At 43.6% G+C, this 18,701-nt stretch overlaps 1 protein-coding gene across 3 annotated transcripts in view; it reads left to right on the top strand.

Annotated features, from left to right (window-relative positions):
* Nucleotides 1-18,701, top strand: part of LRRC2 (leucine rich repeat containing 2) — a 42,320-nt gene that overhangs the window by 20,162 nt on the left and 3,457 nt on the right. For all 3 annotated transcript variants that reach the window (XM_047695717.1, XM_047695723.1, XM_047695708.1), the window contains exons 3-8: nucleotides 4,508-4,712; nucleotides 6,434-6,590; nucleotides 7,295-7,431; nucleotides 11,587-11,732; nucleotides 13,354-13,509; nucleotides 17,158-17,294. In XM_047695717.1, the coding sequence (XP_047551673.1) occupies nucleotides 4,508-4,712; nucleotides 6,434-6,590; nucleotides 7,295-7,431; nucleotides 11,587-11,732; nucleotides 13,354-13,509; nucleotides 17,158-17,294 (938 nt within the window). The remainder of the gene's footprint in view (nucleotides 1-4,507; nucleotides 4,713-6,433; nucleotides 6,591-7,294; nucleotides 7,432-11,586; nucleotides 11,733-13,353; nucleotides 13,510-17,157; nucleotides 17,295-18,701) is intronic.

The raw sequence follows: 18,701 nt of genomic DNA on the forward strand, positions 1-18,701 counted from the left end.
GTCCTGGGTGTTCACGGAGGAGCAAGGGAGCCAGTCAGCAGACCAGGAAAGCAAGGGACTGCACCAGTGGTCGTGGCCAGACAGACAGGTGAGGTACAGTCTTGTATGGCTTTGGAGGCGCAGTGGGACATTGCTTTGCTGGGTGAAACAAAGAGCCAAGGACAGAGTGTGATTGTCATTGTGACGGGCTTACTTGAAATGCTGGACAAGTTTCGACCGTAGGGAGGCAAGAGTGGTGCAGAGGATGGCGCCTTGGCCAAGAATGGAAGCAGGGAAGATGGTGGGGAGTGGCGTGATTCTTGTAGAACTGACCATTATCTCTTGATGGATTTGATATGAGGCATGAGGAAAGTATGGAGCCAACGATGGGCCTGAGGTTTTTAGCCAGAGCATCTGGAAGCCTTTTACTGAATGGAGAAGAGGCAAGTTTGGGGGTGAAGATCAGGAGTTTGGGTTGGAAGATGTTAATTTAATTTTATTTTTTTAAATTTTGATTATTTTAAAAAAAGATTTTATTTATTTATTTGACAGACAGAGATCACAAGTAGGCAGAGAGGCAGGCAGAGAGAGAGGAGGAAGCAGGCTCCCCGCTGAGCAGGGAGCCCGATGCGGGGCTCGATCCCAGGACCCTGAGATCATGACCTGAGCCGAAGGCAGAGGCTTTAACCCACTGAGCCACCCAGGTGCCCCTGGAACATGTTAATTTTAGACATTCAGGCGGAGCTACGGGAGAAGCAAGGAGTCAGTGAGGCAGTCTTGGCTAGATAACTGTAACTGGGCATCATCAGCATACAGATCCATTTAAAGCCATGCACTGCGAGATAGCCAATGAATGAATGTAGATGGAGAAGGGCAGAGGCCCAAGGACTGGGTGTTGGGACCTTGGAGATTCCGAGGTTGGGAAGCTGAGGGGGAGACAGCCCAGTGACTAGAGAGGTAGGAGTGGAATGGGCAGAGAGAGGGAGCCAAGGGCAATCAGGCTTGATGGGGGAAGAAAAGCTGTGCCGAATGTTCCAGATGGGTCAGAGGAGATGAGGACTGGATTTGGCTACTGAGTCTAGCAAAGTGGAGGTCATGGTGATCTGGAGAACAATTTCCAAAGAAGGGGGACGCCGAGCAAAGGGGATTCAACAGAGAACAGGGGATGGAGAATTGTGGATGTGAGTCAGCACAGCTCTTTTGTGGGGTTGGCTGTAAGGTGGAGCAGAGAAGCAGGCTTGATGGAAGACATGACGTTGCAGGGAGGTGGGGGGAGGGGTGGAGAAGATGATGGTGGCAGTGTTGCCCTTTGAGTTGGGAGAAAAAACTGAGCGCATGTGCTAATGCGAGTGATCCTCAGGAGGGAAATACTCAAGAGACAACCCGAAGCAGGAAGTCCTTGAGCCAGTGAGAGGCTGGGTGCTCGGGAAGGGGGGGTAACCAGGGAGGATCTGGGAGAGTTCTTCCGGACCAGGCGAAGCACAGGCAGAGTTGATAGAACAGACAGGAGCAGGTGGCGTGGATGTGGTGCTGGGACTTCCAGGTGTTCTGTTCTCTTTCATTTCTTCCCTCCCTGGACTAGAAGCTCTGGGATAGAGGATGGGGTAGGCAGTGATGGAGGTTTGCTTGAAAGGGAGAAAATGTGTAAGAGTCACCTAGGGCCTATGGCAAAAGATGACTTGGGAGTGTGGTAGGGCTGCTGGGCAGCAGTGAGGGGCCTGGGTCAGGGGACCACCATCCAAAATGAGGCCAGTTTGCAAGGTGGTGAACTCTCCTTCATGTTTGTGTCCTGGATGGGTGCATGTGCAGAACCGGGGGGCGGGGGGGGGCGGGCAGAGGAGGGGTAGTGGATACCAGCTAGAGTGAGGTTTGCCAGGTGCATGCGAACAGCAAGAGAGGTGCAAAGGGGCTGAGGAGGGACTTGGAGGTGATGAAAGTGGAACCACGAAATGTTATTTATAAAAGCCTTACTGAGGGGGCACCTGGGTGGCTCAGTGGGTTAAAGCCTCTGCCTTCAGCTCAGGTCATGATCTCAAGGTCCTGGGATCGAGCCCCGCATCGGGCTCTCTGCTCAGCGGGGAGCCTGCTTCCTCCTCTCTCTCTCTCTCTCTCTCTCTGCCTGCCTCTCCGTCTACTTGTAATCTCTATCAAATAAATAAAATCTTTAAAAAAAAAAAAAGCCTTACTGAGGAGCATAACTTACACGCAGGAAACTACGTGTATTTAAAGGATACAATTTGAAATGTTTGATGTATGTATACGTCCCTAAAACCATCTCCACAATCAAGATATGATCATGTTCGTCACCTTACAAGCCTCTTCCTCACTCTTGGTGGTTCTTTCCTCTCATCCCTGTCCTCGATGCCCGGGCAGTCACGCCTTCCTGTCGTTGTAGATGATTTTGCACTTATTAGAGTCTTTTTTTTTTTTTAAAGATTTTATTTATTTATTTGACAGACAGAGATCACAAGTAGGCAGAGAGGCAGGCAGAGAGAGAGAGGAGGAAGCAGGCTCCCCACTGAGCAGAGCGCCCGATGCGGGGCTCGATCCCAGGACTCTGGGATCATGACCCAAGCTGAAGGCAGAGGCTTTAACTCACTGAGCCACCCAGGCGCCCCGCATTTATTAGAGTCTTACAAATCATTTTATATAAATGGAATACTTTTTTTGGTCTGGATTCTTTTATTGATTGATTGGTTGATTGATTACCTGGATTCTTTCGTTCAGCCCGATGACCTTGAGATTCACTCATGCGGTAGTTTGTATCAAGAGTTCATTTCTTTTTATCACCGAGTAGTGTTCCATGGTGTGAATAAGCTACAGTGTGTCCATCCATTCACCTGTGAAGGTGCATTTGGGTTGTTTCCAGGTTTGGGCTATAAAGCTGATATGAACATATGCCCATGTCTTTGTATGGATATATGCTTTCCCCTGTCTTCTAGAAATACCTAGGAGTGGAATGTTTGGATCATACAGTATACATATGATCTTTACAAAATCCGTTGGGATCTAAAGGGTTGGTGACTGGCAGGGTCCGGCTGTGTCACCAGCCACCCACCCCTGCATTGCAGCTCTCCTGAGGAATTACTGACACTGACCACATTCTAGGGTTGCTACCAAGCTTTGCTAACACTCTTAACTTTCGACTGGTGGAAAGACTGTCTATAAACACTTACTAGAATGTTTCATCTATGATTCCTTTAGCAGTGTGGGCCTGGCTCTGAATCAGGGCTCTCTAGCTAGCTCCACGTCCTCTGCACGCTGTCCCAGCAGCTTTGCCCCTCTGGTTTCCCTACTTACTCATTCCCTAAGAACTGAACATTACAGGGGGTCATGGGTTCTGGGGCATGGGTTGGGGGGAGTTGGGGGTGTGAAACAAAAACCAGGCAGGACTGAAAGCAGTTGAAGCTACATAAAGGAGAAGGTGATCACAGCTCTCTGAGCCCTGCGGGTCCCAACCCAACAAGGGATGAGGGAAAGAGGTCTGGGCTTTCTCCCACCTCAACCGCACCACTGCCCGACTTCTCACAGGGTGTCCAACCTGTGATAAAGGTTAACCCTCAGAAAACGTGCAGATACAAAGGGAATGCGAGTTAAAAATTCAGTTTTTCTCATTATGAACACGAGGACAAGGAGGGAGGTGTTACAGCCAGTTCAGAGGAGAAGCCAAAGGACAGACACGTTTAGGTATCAGGAAAATTGACATGAACTTGCAAACGGAACAATCTGTCCTCAGAGGTGGGGGAGGGTTGTCCCTCCACCGGACAGAACTGATTTGTGTGTCTGTAGTCAAGAATTATTTATGTTGCTATCAGTTTTCTGCAAGTTCACTTTAGTCTCTGCAGAGTTGTAAAGATTGTTTTTTAGGGTATGATATAAACTGGGGTTGCCTATACATTTCAAATCAGACACCCTTGAAATATTAGCATATTCCTGTGGCCAGGCATTTAAAAAACAAAAGAGGGGTGCCTGGGTGGCTCAGTCCTTAAGTATCTGCCTCCAGCTCAGGTCAAGATCTCAGGGTCCTGGGATCCCAGCATGGGACTCCCTGCTCCACGGGAAGCCTGATTCTCCCTCTTCCACTCCCCCTGTCTGTGTTCCCTGTCTCGCTGTGTTTCTGTCAAATAAATAAATAAAATCTTAAAACAAAACAACTTGGGCTAGCACCACATAATATCAAAGGAAATTGTAATTAATCAAATACATAGGTAACTTTGGTAGAAATTTTAGGAATTCCATCCCACTCACCTTCTCTACTTTTTTTAGTCAAAGTTGCTGATAATTCACAACTCTGAGGGTGTAAGATGCCGCTTACATTCCCACAGCAGAGGGACCCAGGAAAGAGTGCAGGGGGCAAAGCTGAGACTTGGTTCCGTGGCGGGGTCCCTGAGTCTCCAGCTGCGGCCACTGCGGGGAAATCGCCGGCCTGGGGAGGGACTGCGTCTGCGCACAGGTGGTCTGCCGGCAACTCCATGCTGGTGGGGGCGGTTCCCCAGGAGCCTGACTTCGGCCTTTGCTATCCGTTTAGGATAAAGGAGGAGTGGAACTTCGTGGCCGAGTGCAGGAGGAAAGGCATCCCCCAGGCTGCGTACTGCAAGAATGGCTTCGTAGACACCAGCGCGAGGCTTTTGGAAAAGATCGAAAGGGACACTTTCGCGAGGCAGAGTTCACTTTCCAAGGAGAGAAACAAACGGAGTCCGTTTGTGTTTGAGCTTTCGGGGGAGCAGTGGACGGTGAGTGCAGCAAGGGGGTGCCCCGATGCGCTGCTGGATTCTGCTGGAGGCATTGACTGGCCTTGGCCTTGGCCGAAAGAGAGCTTTCCCATGGATGGGGAGGAGCCAGTTGCCTGCTTTAAACCGGGTTCTCAGGTCTCTTCCTCCGCTCAAGACCCTGCAGTCCTGGGGAGGACAGTGGGGTCCCTCGGAGGTCGGCAGGCGCTGGGATCCTGGCGGCCCTTCCCAGGATGGCACAGCCTTTAATTAAAATGATTACTCCTGCGGTCTCTCTCCCAAGACCTTTAAAATCACTCTTTGCCTTTTTTTTTTTTTTTTTTTTTAAATGAACTAAGCCTTTCAGGTAACATCCCCTGGTAGGTGGTGACAGATTTAGCTGTTTTTCCTTCTGAGAGTCTGAGGCCAGGACAAAGATTTAGCTTCCCCTACCCACTTTCTTTCCTCTGGGGTTTACAGGTGGCTTCCTGCTCCCCGTGCCCTGACCTGCTGCTTTGCTTGGGGCAGTATCTCCTGGGCTTGCAGGTGATCTGACGTTTTCTGGTGGAAGCAGCACCTGAGTGTGCTATGGACAAGCAAACTGGTACTATGGTCTCTTTCTGGGGGACAGGGTTCTCTGGAACCTGCCCTTCATCTCTTTTTATGCCCCCGATTTACAGCTGAAAGGGCTCTGGGCTGGGAGACTGAATTTGGGGAGGGGATCGTCGTGGGTGTCCTTTATTGGTCATGTGATCTGGAGGCACTTTATTCCACTTTCATATATTTTCTCTCCTCCTCAGTAAAATGGGGCTAAGGCCTGCCTTAGCTCCCTCTGAGGGCCGTTGTGGGTCCTGAATGAGCCAGTATTCTAGGACACTGACATGTAGGCTGCACTGCCCTCTGAAACTGGGAGAGTTTATTACTATACAACCTCTAGTCTTTTTCTCCTGCATCTCTATCATTGAAATCAGTGGGTGCCCTTCTGCAGTTCTAATTAAATACCGCTGGTAAATCATTCTCATGTGTCATTGTCAAGCATGGCCTTTGTCTAAGCACTTAACCCCACAAGGGTTACCCAGCCTGTCTGGAGAACCTACATCCATAAGCACTTCTCAGCGCCTTTGCAATCATATCCCAGAACCCTTGAGCCCAGGGCAGCCTTGGATTCTGCTGAGTTCCTCTGTCACTTCAGAAATGACCAGGGAGGTAGTGGAAAAAGGCAGAACCTGGCCCAGCATTCATGTCTCCTTGCTCTCTTTCTGGTGTTCTTTCCTATGAGAGACTCAGAAAAACAGTGAGAAACTTGGCACAGCAACGATTAGATCTTTATCAAGCAACTAGGGAGGGAAACATAGCACACATTTTAAAATCCAGTGCATGGACAGATTTTGTTTTCAGAAGGTGTTAAATCAGTGTGTTGTAAACCAATAGTACATGTCGCGGCTATAGGTGTGAGCCTGGTTATCTGTGTTCACTGGGCATTTGATTTTCATATCAGGAATTCATGGCACTTTTGAAATTGGCCAGTCCACTGTTGTGAGATTCATGACAACCCCAGAGTCTTAAAGTGGTTTCATGGAGGGGCTGTGCAGCCGGCTAAGGTTAGGTCTGATGCTCTCACCCATGCTGTCTTGCTTCTTGCCTTTCTCTCAAATGCCCGGTTACACTTGACTTTGCGCACGCCACCGCTCGGCTCTGACACCATGAGGAACTGGTTGTGACTGATGTCATTCATTCTGTCTCAGGAGCTCCCGGATTCACTGAAGGAGCAGACACACCTACAAGAATGGCACATCACTAATACCCTGATTCAAATCATTCCTACCTACATTGAGCTGTTTCAAGCAATGAGAATTCTGGATCTGCCAAAAAACCAAATCTCCTGTCTTCCGGCTGAAATTGGTATGTTCACCAGCAGGAGCCTCCGTGCTCTCCTCTGGCAAGCAGGCAGCTGGTGGGCAGGCTGCGTGGAGCTTCCTTTCCCTTGTGGCCCAGGACACTGCTGGTTCCCAGAGCTGCTAGTTCCTTTGCAAGGTCCCCTTGGGGTGGTGATACCACCATCCCACCTGCAGGACTCGGCACAGGCAGACATTTGCCGATGGCTCAGAAACTAGAAGTCTCATGAGTGAGCAATGCCATGGTTAGGAACTTTTGTTTATTTTCTTTAAGTTTTAGAAAGTTACGCATGCAATACATGTTCATTGCAAACATAAATGACAACCAATTATTCCCATATAAGTTTAGCGTAGCCTATTATGTCATTTTGATCAACATTTTATAATTCTCCATCACATTTCTGTTCAGCTGCAGTACCTTAAAATGAAGACTACAGTGATCATTACTGCTTCTCTTTCTCTTGGGGTGTGAGGGGCAAAAGATGGGGGCTGCCTATAGTTCCATGAAGGATTAACTAGAGAGTAAGCACAAAATGCTGTGATCATGGACTGACAAGCTGACATTTAATCAAGGGCTTAAAAAACAAATACAAAATTATGTTCCATGTCTCCCCCATTGTCATTATACAAATGTTTTATCTTTGTCTTGTGTTTGTTGTTAAAAGACCTTAAAGGATCTTCCCGATGGGTGTTCATTTGTTCTGATGACAGGTCGCTTGAAGAACCTGAAAGAACTCAATGTGAGCTTCAACCTTCTGAGAAGCATCCCTCCAGAATTGGGGGACTGTGAAAATCTAGAGAAACTGGATTGTTCTGGAAACCTAGAATTAACCGAGCTCCCCTTTGAAGTAAGAAAGCAGTCATTTTCGCACTATAATTTACTTGTATTTGGTTTATGACATGGGATGATGTGGGGAAGGCACAAGGTAAAAGGTAAAAGTCCATCTTTCTTATATCACGCTTTCTTGACATTTCAGTCACCTTATACCAGTGACTAGAAGGTCTTTCAAAATGTTCTTACACTAGGCCAGGAGCTGAATTTAAGTTTGGAAAATCTGTCAAAAAGAAACAAACAAAACTAGGCAAAACGTCCTGTTTTCATATGAGATATTTTTATTTAATGTCTATTTAATGTCTGATGCCTGTTGTCTGTGATGCAGATCTGGATTTATTTATCCACAGTGGTAAAATAAATTGGAAACAGTTGGAAATAAAGGGAGTAAAATTTTTAAAAGAAGTTAATATATTCACAAAAACTTGTAGGTAACCAAAACAGTCTTAACAGATAGGATTTTAAAGGTCCATTCATTTAAACAACATTCGTTAGTGACTTTTGGTTTGTATTCACTGGAGAAATGATTTAGAATCCCATTCTGATGAAATGGAGCCGCTGAGAGGGAAGAGTGTTGCCAAACAAAACTCAACAGGCTTCTTATGCTAAAGGGAGATAGAGATCTCCTAAACCTGCTGGTAAGGAACAGACTGGAAACAATGTTGCTGATATGGTGCTGACAAGGCCCTGGCTGCTGATTAGAGTCTCATATGGGGTGTTACTCTCTTTGCCTGGAAACTTCCTGGCGGGTGGAAGTGCCTGCTTCCACCATCACCCCAGGAAATGCCTAGCAGTCCAGGTGAGGGCGTCCGCCCAGGGGTGTGACTCCCTCCTTGAGACTGCTCATTCCCCAGGCCTCCCAAGTTTGTTTGTTTGTTTACTTTTAAAAATTTTATTTCTTTATTTGACAGAGAAAGAGAGAGAGCATGCCAAAGCAGGGGGAGCGGCGGGCAGAGGGAGAGGGAGAAGCAGGCTCTCCGCTGAGCAGGGAGCCCGAGGTGGGGCTCGATCCTGGGACCCCAGGATCATGACCTGATCCAAAGGCAGATGCTTAACCCACTGAACCACCCAGGTGCCCCCAGGCCTCCCCAGTTTAGAAATCGGCACAGTCTTCTCTCAGTTGTCCAGGCTGGAAGCAAGGCAAGTCATCTTGACCTCTCTTGCTCCTATTTCCTGATTCCACCCTGTAAGTAAGTCCTGTTGAACGTGTCCTTCAGAATAAGTTCTGTGTCTGACCACCGCTCAGCACCTTGCCACTGACACCCTGGTCCAAGCCCATGTTGTCTGCCATCTGAACTGGAATGGCAGCCTCCTAGGCTTGCCTTTCTGTCCCTTCTCTTTTCCCTTCTCTTTATTGAGATATAATTTATAGATGCCCAGATTCAGCCATAAGTGTACAATTCACCATAATTCACATTTAGCATATTTCTATCATTCTCTCAAAATTATATCTCTCCTGTTTGCAGCTAATCTGCATGAGTTGGTGGATTAGGCAGCCCTAGGCCACCACAAGTTGGGTTTGTTTTTTTCCTGGCAAACAGCAATGTCCTGGTGACTCCCCTATATTGACACAGGTGGGAGCAAATGTACCCGGGATAGAGATTTTTAGGCTCTTTGCTTTGAATGGGATTCTGTAAATGCACTGTACTTGTTATACTTCCCCAGTTGGCTCTGTTATAATAGCTCACTGACTCTCTTTATATATAACTTCACTATTTCCAGACTGAATGGTTCTTACTGGACATAAAGTTCAGCCACCTGTCCAAACTAGGGTTTATTCAAGATAAATAGAAACTATGTAGCTGAAGACAGGTTGTCTCAGCCTTATGTGTCCAACTTGTATGTATCCAAAGGAAACACACAGCACCCAAGGTTCTGGTCTCTACAGACTCAGGAAAGCACCATTTGCCTGGATGCCATATCCAAATGCTGGCATTAAAACATTTTTTTTTATTAAAAACATAACGCTACATTTACCACTGTGACCATTTTTAAGTGTACCATTCAGTAGGGTTCTATGTATTCGCATGATTGTGCCTGTCTTCATGAGTTGCCTTTCACACAAATAATTGACGCAATCCTGAATTCAAGTTCAAACAGACCCGCAAATAGAATGAATGACCTGTGGAGGGAACTAGCAGGAATTTTGAGACAAAGGTAAAGGTAATGAAACTTATGTGTAAATGAGTATTGTATTTATTCTGACTGAATGTCAGATTTTTATCTGGACAGCACTGGAATTTTCAGACAAATTCCCATCCAAGTACTAACCAGGCCCGACCCTGCTCAGCTTCCAAGATCAGACGAGATTGGGCGCATTCAGGGTGGTATGGCCATAGACTATAACTACCTTTCCAAAGAATTTATGAGTGTTTTGTTTTGCCCTTGATGAAAGTAGCTAGTGGGGAATTACTATATCCAGGCATTTGTCTCCTTGCTAGTTTGATGCCACTGTGATTTTCCTTATTCTAATTTTCACAGAAGTCTTAACTTATTGAGGATATTTAAAGGAAAGAACTTGGGGCACCTGGGTGGCTCAGTCGGTTAAGCATCTGCCTTCGGCTCATGTCATGATCCCTGAACCCTGGGATCGATCCTCACTTTGGGCTCTCTGCTCAGCAAGGAGCCTGCTTCTCTCTCTCCCTCTGTCTGCTGCTCCCCCTGCTTTTGCGTTGTCTCTCTCTGTGTCAAATAAATAAATCTAAAAAGAAAAAAAAAAGGAAAAGAACTTATTTTTTTACAGTCTAAAAAAATGTACCTTCTACATTTATTGTAAAAAGGAGGAAGACAAGAGACTGATGTTAATTCAGTCTTGATTTTTCTGCTGATCTGAGAACACTGGCAACACGGTCAGAGACTTTAGACTGAATTATGGGCACCCCAAACATCTTTTCTGATGCTTATTTACTGTCCCATTACTGTCTTCACATTCATTTTTAGAAATTCAAAACAAGAACAAAATTAGAATGTGCCCATTCAAAAGGGTGAGTTTGACTTGTGAGTCACTAAAGCAAATGTAACAATAGGGAATTAGGTATTAAGATAAAGAGAGGTATAAGCATACTGCTTCTTTCTTTTGTAGATTTCATTCATTCCTTCTGTTGGTTCAACTGGCTCCATATTGCATATTGCATAACAGTTTTGAAAATGTGTTCTGAAGGGCAGCCCAAGTGTTATCTGTGGATTCTGAAAATAAGTCAGTAAAAGGTAGCTCCTTCTATATGTCATGGCCATGACCCAACTTACAAAAACAAATCCAAACATGAGACACATTTCCTACTTCATTCAATATTCGTAGATTTGCATTTGAAATAAAAAAAAATATATGTCCCTATGTATCCAGTTACCATATTAAAACACAAATTGTGGAGAAGAGACCTAAAGAGTAGAGATTTCTGATTGCTTGCTCTATCCCTGCATGAGCTCAAATGTGAGTCTTTTTAAGATTTGCCAAAACTCCAGGGTGCCTGGGTGGCTCAATCTGTTGGGCGTCTGCCTTCGGCTTAGGTCGTGAGCCCAGAGTCCTGGGATTGAGCCCCACATGGGGCTCCCTGCTCAGCGGGAAGCCTGCTTCTCCCTCTCCCACTCCCCTTGCTTGTGTTCCCTCTCTCGCCGTGTCTCTCTCTGTCAAATAAATAAATAAAATCTTAAAAAAAAAAAAAAGATCTGCCAAAACTCCTTGTGGCCGTCTTCAAGTCATTCTATTTTTTCAGGCTTGTGCTTTTTGTTTTCTGTGACTTTGCACATGCTGCTCCCTACCTGGAGTTCCCTTCTCTATCTTTTCCCCTGTTGGGGAAACCTCAGGACCCAGTGTAAAAACTCCATTCTCCATGAGATCTTTCCTGACCCCTTCCCTTACCCTACTGTGACATTGGGACATTAGCCCCTTATGTCTGTGCTGCTGAATGCACCCAGTTGAAAACTTCTTCACGTTAGTTCTTACTACATTAGATGGCATTGCTTATTTTCAGAAGTGTGAACTCCTGGTAGGCAGCCCCTGTGTGCCGCCCGTCATGGAGCATGTCGTCAGCGCTCCAAAATACATATTCTCCTGATCTGTGTTGTGTATATTCTTAGAAGGGCCTTTGGGAAGAAATATCACCTGAAAATTATTAGTTGAACCTACCTGCACTTACAAAAGTAATTAGAATATGTTGTTATTCCTTTCTAGTTAAGTAACTTGAAGCAAGTTACATTTGTAGATATCTCAGCAAACAAGTTTGCCAGTGTCCCGATCTGTGTCCTGAGGATGTGTAATTTGCAGTGGTTGGATATCAGCAACAATATCCTGAATGACCTGCCCCAAGATATAGACAGGTAGCTACTTGCATTCTGAAGGTGAGGTGTATGAATTAGTTACTAACGCCTTAACCACCGTTTTAACGTTTTAAACAGGCATAACACATGAGTGGTCTTTGAAATCAGTGTATTTTCCAAGAGTTTATTGTTTCTGGGAAATGAGTTTCATTCTTTAGATAATGAGACAGTTTCCAGTTTCCAGCCTCATAAGTGTGTGTGCGTATGTATGTGCATTTGAACACATCTCTGTTGTCTTGGTGAACTTTTAATTTCCTTGAGTCCTCAACAGAATGACATCATTAACTTTACCCCGTAGACATAGCAAAGTATCTTTATTATATATGGAATAGAAACGTATCACTCTATGTCTTTATATATATGTTATATATGGAAGAGGAACATTTCTAAACTCTGTTTAGAATGTCAGTGGGGGTAATTTTTATTGGTTTCATTTATTGATTTATCACACATGATCTTTCAAGCAAATCGATATGATTAGTAAAGTTTTTCCAATCATATCCTTGTATCCAAATAATTGGACTGGGCTCTCTGGCTGGCTCAGTCAGTAAGGCATGAGACTCCTGATCGTGGGGTGGTGTATGTGCTGCCAAAGTGAGCACGTGGGGTGGTGAGTTCAAGCCCCACAGTGAGCATAGAGCGTACTTAAAAAAAAAAAAATTACACTGAGCATGTAAGATCCATTCATTCACTCATTTCATTCATTCCACCAATGATACTAGGCTCCTGTATGGCAGGCCCAGAATTTAAAATAGTGAATGAAACAAAATATCTGACCTTTTGGGATCCAGAGTCTCCTTTATAAAGATAGTGCATAATAACTAAGTTGTCATGACCCAGAAGCTAAAACTGACTTCGTTCCCAAGGCCACTTACATGACCTTTTTCTACTCCTTGTATGTGTGATGTATATCAGTGCTTTCCAGTTTTGTGAGACTAAGTGGGAATTGTTTTAGTTTGAAACACAAGGCAAACTCTGTGAAATATTTGTAGGCTCAGTCAAAATTTTGGAAATGCATGCAAGAAAAAAACTGGGTCGGGGCAGGGGGCAGTCACTGAGTTAGAATAAAACGGAAAACAAATAAAACAAATCCAGAGCACATTTTGCTCATTTCCTTTTCATTTGACAGATTTCTTTCCATTTTAAATTTAGAAAATATGATAGGGGAGGAATATTGGGCTTTTAAGATATATACCAGGAAATATGTGACCCAGATCTGTTCATTCTTGGCCCCAGTTCCAGTATAGTTCCTTTCCCATCCTTTGCTGACCCCTTGGAGAGATGTGCTGAGGGTCAGGTCAGACACTTGGAGAGATGTACTGAGGGTCAGGTCCTTTCCCAGACTAGTGTATAATGTGCAGTTTGTTATCCTGCTGCTGTATTTGTCTTTGTTTGGTAATTAAGCCAGGGAAAACTTAAAAAATCCCAAATTGCGTCACCTCGCATGACTTTATTTAAATTCTAAAGTCCGCTTATCCTCGTAAGGGTCACATATATAAAATAAACTATGTAGGGATTTCATACCAGAATTTATTTGCCATTTACTTTGTTTTTTTTTCTCCCCCGCTATGAGGTTAATCCTTTTAAGTCTAATCCCCTTATCCCCTTTACTTCTTCTTAGGCTAGAAGAACTGCAGACCTTTCTCTTGTATAAGAACAAGCTGACCTATCTTCCTTATGCCTTGCTTAACCTAAAGAAGCTCACCTTGCTAGTCGTCAGTGGGGACCATTTGGTGGAGCTCCCGACTGCCCTGTGTGACTCATCCACACCTTTAAAGTGAGTAGATCTCCCCTAGAGACTTTCACACACAAGGTAAGGACGACCTGCAGCCTGGGCACTCACCTGTCTCAGGAACCAGATAGGATGGTTCTTGGACTCAGATGACCTGATCCTGGTTCACAGAAGTTCTGATGCCTTTGTACAGGATTTTGAAGTTTTTGGCCAATGGCACGAGGAAGTAGATCTCAGAGGATTTCTGGACAAATGCTACTGCTGTTTGAAGTGTGACAAAGCACACGCCCAGGGCTCCCTGGTTGTCTTACCCTTTTTTGGTTTCCTTAAAGAAACCTGTAAACCACCCCAAACTAAGAAAAACCATCCCAGCAAATGTGATACAGCTTCTAATCTGGCCTGAAACATTGAACAGTCTTTCTTACCTTGGAAGGGGACTTGAAAAGCCATAGCACCCTCCCTCCACTGAAGCTGACTCCAGGCCACCTTGACCTGATGCTGCTCCAGTGAGAGCCCCCTCCGTCCTGTGCCCAGGGACTCATCTGCCTTAAACACCAGGTGTTTGCTAAAACCATGACTCAAGGGCTGGTTTTCCAGACATGTCCCATTCTTTCGGTGATAAGTGCTCACCTCATCATAACTCTTCCTCATCTTCTGATCCTGGCAGTAAGATGCATAGCAGACAGAAATAGAGAAGTGAACTATTGCAAAGAGAGAGACTAAATTCATTCCTGTGTAAGCACAAGATGAACAAGGATATGACATCTTTTCCCCACTGGCCCACCGTATTCCTTCCACTGGAATGGGTCTTCCCCTGCTCTTGGCTGTCCTAGGAATGTCTTTCGGATGCAAGGAGGTCAAAGAGGTCTTGAGTATTTGGAAAGACATACTTTGTCTTTTCTGAATGAAAAGGCGTTAAAGATGTGATTTCTTCCAAAAATTTTACATCAGTGTAATGTAATTCCAACCATAACTCCAGTGGGATTTCTTTTTTTGGAGCTTGAACAACTGATTGGAAAGTATATCTGAAAGGCAAAAAGTTAAGAACAGCAACAATAATTTTGGAAAACAAGAGTAACAAGACAGAATTTGCCTTACTGAGAATGGCAATATGTTTAAATGTATAAGACTCAAAATGAGGTGGTGCTAGGCAATGATTTGTAGATGAATTATTAGAACAAAGCGGATCGTACTGAACGTGATCCTAATCTGTGATACAGGGATTTTCATAAACCAGTGGGGAAGGTCTGAGTGGCTTAATACACCTTTAAGGAAGTTGGATAATTAGGGAAAGACAAAGCCCGTTCTTCCCTTGACAACATCAGAAAGCTTATGGCCTATAGCCATATTTTTGCTGTGTGTCATATAGGGAGACATCTAGAATAAGCCAGAGATTAAATATAAAAAGAACAAGAAATGCCATGTTAATGATGGTAGATTGACCATGTGTCAATCTACACTTATCCCTCTTGAGATCCTATTGAGATGAGGAAAAAAATAAAACCTATAAGCCCCATGATGGAGAAAGCAAGGGAAGGCCTTCACAAAATGAGAGATGCCACACACTTTGGGAGACATACAGCAGACAGAACAGTGGTGATTGATAAAAATGGAATGGAGCAGGCTCATGTTCAGAGACCAAATCAAGAAATTAAGCCCTTTGGCCCTGGAGAACTCTGAAGAAGCGTGTGGTCAGAAATTCCAGGTCCAGGCTGGTGCAGATTGAGGCAGGATACTAAAAAAACAAAAGGACAATTTCATGTACACAGACAATCCCCTGCCTTTTAATCTCCTCCTCAGTTCCACTGCACAGACCACTCAGCATCTGACCAAAAAGCCTGAGGTGTCCTCTAGGGTGGCCCTGGGGGAAAAACCCAGAGTTTTATGTTCGGAGACTTCCCAGGGGACTGGCAACTGCTTGCCTCCGTGCTCACCCATGGTGGGCTTGCGCCGGGGCAAAAACAGTTTGCACGTGTGGGTGCCCAGCCAACATGCTGGGGTCTCAGCCTCAAACATGAAGGCATCACTGACTCTTTCCAGATAATTGTCACAAAGACATGAATTTTTCAATTTTGGAATCAACCTTCAGGCAAGATAGAAATGTTAAATACGGTTTCAGAACAGAATGCGGATGGTGTTGGTGTTAACGGTGTGAAAGTGAAAGTATGTGATGTCTGTGAGTGTTTTGAATGCATTGGAGAATAAGATGGCTTGATGAGTAGATCGAGGGGTGGATAAATGGATGGATGTGTCATAAAGCAGCTGCAGTAAAATCTTAAATATGGAACCTAGTTGGTGGGGACAAGGGTGTTCACTGTAGCAGTTTTTTTGTTTTTTGTTTTTTTTTTTACTTTCCTAAATGTTGGAAAATTTTCATAATGGAATGTTGAAAAAGTGAAAGTATAGATCATAAAAATTGGGAGGTGATAGGGTTGGGGAACGGAAGAGAAGGAAAGGAATACCTCTGCTTGATTAAACAACATTGAAGTATTAGTCCTGCGTAAAAGAGAGTTCCAGTAGGATAAGTAGAAATAGTGATTGACTCATGAAAGAGATTGCTTCTGGAGGATCTGAGACACAGAGGGTGAGTGAGAGACTGTGGTTTTAAATAAAATGGTATCCTTGCAAATTTTAAAATACGTAGAGTGATTACTTTGATAAAACATTAAAGAATGATGAAATACAGGCTTTTTTTTTTTGGATAGGGACGGATGATAAAAATTAACTCAATGAAGAACTTGCAAAGGGGGCACCTGGGTGGCTGAGTTGGTTAAGCTGCCGCCTTCGGCTCAGGTAATAATCTCAAGGTCCTGAGGTCGAGTCCTGCATGGGGCTCCCTCTCCCTCTCCCCTGCTCACTCATGCTCTTTCTCTGTCTCTCTCTTTCTCAAATAAATAAATAAAATTTAAAAAAAAAAAGGAGCTTGCAAAGGAAAAGTTGCATGGATCGATTCACAAAGACATCAGAACCTTTTTGCTTTCTCTGCATTTAAACATTAAATAAAATTACAAGGAAAATGAACTGGGAAATATATGTGCTAAAAATAGAAGAGATGGGCTTTATCTTCCACATGTCTAGAGCTTCCACAAACCAATGAGAATGATACCACCCGAGCCAGCAGGGCCCACACTTGCAGCTGGAGACTGTTCAAGGGATTTCCAAGTTTGAATTGAAATAATTACACTGCCTTTCACAGCAAAACATCTTTCAAAACTGTGAGGACAGGAGATCAAGTGTCATTTTAGTTTCTCTCCTTGGGCTTCTTTTTTGGGTAGGAGTATCCATCTTTTCAGTTGAAAGGATATTGACCATCTGAGTTTTTTATAATTTAACCCCACCTCTTCTTAGAGTCTGATACCATTCACTGGGATTAACACCAGCCATAGTAGGACACGATCCAGTGTGAACGTCCTGACAGAGAGCAAGTGTTAATGTCCACCTTAAGGTGTCTGACGGGGCCACTGTCCTCCGTCTGTGCCTAAGTAACTCTCATTCCTCCAGCAGGCCTCTGAGCAGGACTGATTCCATAATCTTGTTGGATTATTCCATGGGGCAGTTCCACTGGTGACATCAATATTAAGTGGTCCTCTGTGACCTTCAAGGATAAGTAAGAGGTTGACTTCTTCTAAGAGGAATTCTGTGGTGAAACATGTACAGGTGAAAATGTGATATTGTCTGTATTTTCTTGAATAGATTTGTAAGCCTTATGGACAATCCTCTTGATAATGCCCAGTGTCAAGATGGCGTTGAAGTGATGGAAAGTGAACGCGATCGTCAATGCTTTGATAAAGAATTTTTGAAAGCCTATCTTGAAGATGTTAAAGAAAGAGGTACGCTAATCATATTTAAAATTATTTTAGGGGTGTCTGGGTGGCTCAGTCGGTTAAGCATCCAACTTTTGATTTTTGTTCAGATCTTGGGGTCATGACCTTGGGGTTCTGATATCAAGCCCTGCAATTGGGCTCCGTGCTCAGTGCAGAGTCTGCTTATCTCTCTCTCTCTGCCCCTCTCCTGGCTCTCTCTCTCTCAAATACATACATACATACATACATAAGATCTTAAAAAAAATAAAATTCATTTAAATGAATATATGGAATTCCATGTACTCAAGCAACGTGAACCCATAATGCTAAAAAGTTAGTTGGTTAATTGGTTATTTTTCCACGTACCATATATATTTATAGAAATTATATATTTATATAATTTATAATATTTATATATTTATATAATTACATATTATATGTAAATTTATATTTTATATATATATATACACACATAATTTTTTCTTTAAATATCAAATTTTTTCTAGTATACTTGAATACTTGATACATTATCAACTATTTGACAGAGAGGCCTGGAAACATACACTTGAGACGTTGCCTTACTAACTATACATGAGTTTTTAACAAAATGGCATTGACAAAAGAGTATCTCAGTTAATGGGAAAATAAGATTCCATTTCAAAATCCATTTAAATTCAACTTTAGAAAAAGGTGTTTCTTGTATAAATCAAGGTCCACTTGTATGAAAAATCACCGAAGGAAAAAAAAGGTGGCAGACTAGTACCTAGATCCCTTTAGCTTTGGTTTTCCTCAGGGTGGTGATAATACAGAGGAGCACGGGGAGGTCACAGGACTCAGGAAAGGGTGGGAAGCGATTTCCCCAGGGGCTGTTTCCAAAGCATTCTAGAAGGTAGGAGCCCTTCCTTCTGCTGCAAGCACACAAACACAGGAAGAAGGCATAAGTCACCCTTTGTTCTTCTAATCACCACCTCCTTCCTTGGTCTGGCTGCCCATTCATAGACTAAGGATGATTGGTCACATTCAGATATTCAGGGGTTTCATGAGAGGAATGAAAAATAGCATTTATTTGGCAGATTAAAATTTTTTTCAAGTAAATTATTAAATCTTTCTGCAGTTACCTCTAATCCATTTGGCTATTCCCAATCTTGAAAGCTGAAATAGCGTGAAATAAATGAGAAATTTATATGAAACATGAAACAAATAGCAGAACCATTTATTTTGTCAAAATTTATTTTTGGGTTGCACAAGTTTCCTCTTGTGAAAACCTTTATTGTTGTATTTTATAGATTTATTCATAATTACATTTTTGAGTTATTGTTTAAAAATACAAGAAAGAATTAGAGAAAATAGGTAGTTAGCTTTGGATCTGTTGGTCAGTGATAAAATAATTTGCTTTGTAAGGTTAACTTTAGTGATAATAGCTTTTGAATTCAT

This window comes from Lutra lutra, chromosome 1 (genome assembly GCF_902655055.1).
Source record: "Lutra lutra chromosome 1, mLutLut1.2, whole genome shotgun sequence".
Lineage (NCBI taxonomy): Eukaryota > Metazoa > Chordata > Mammalia > Carnivora > Mustelidae > Lutra > Lutra lutra.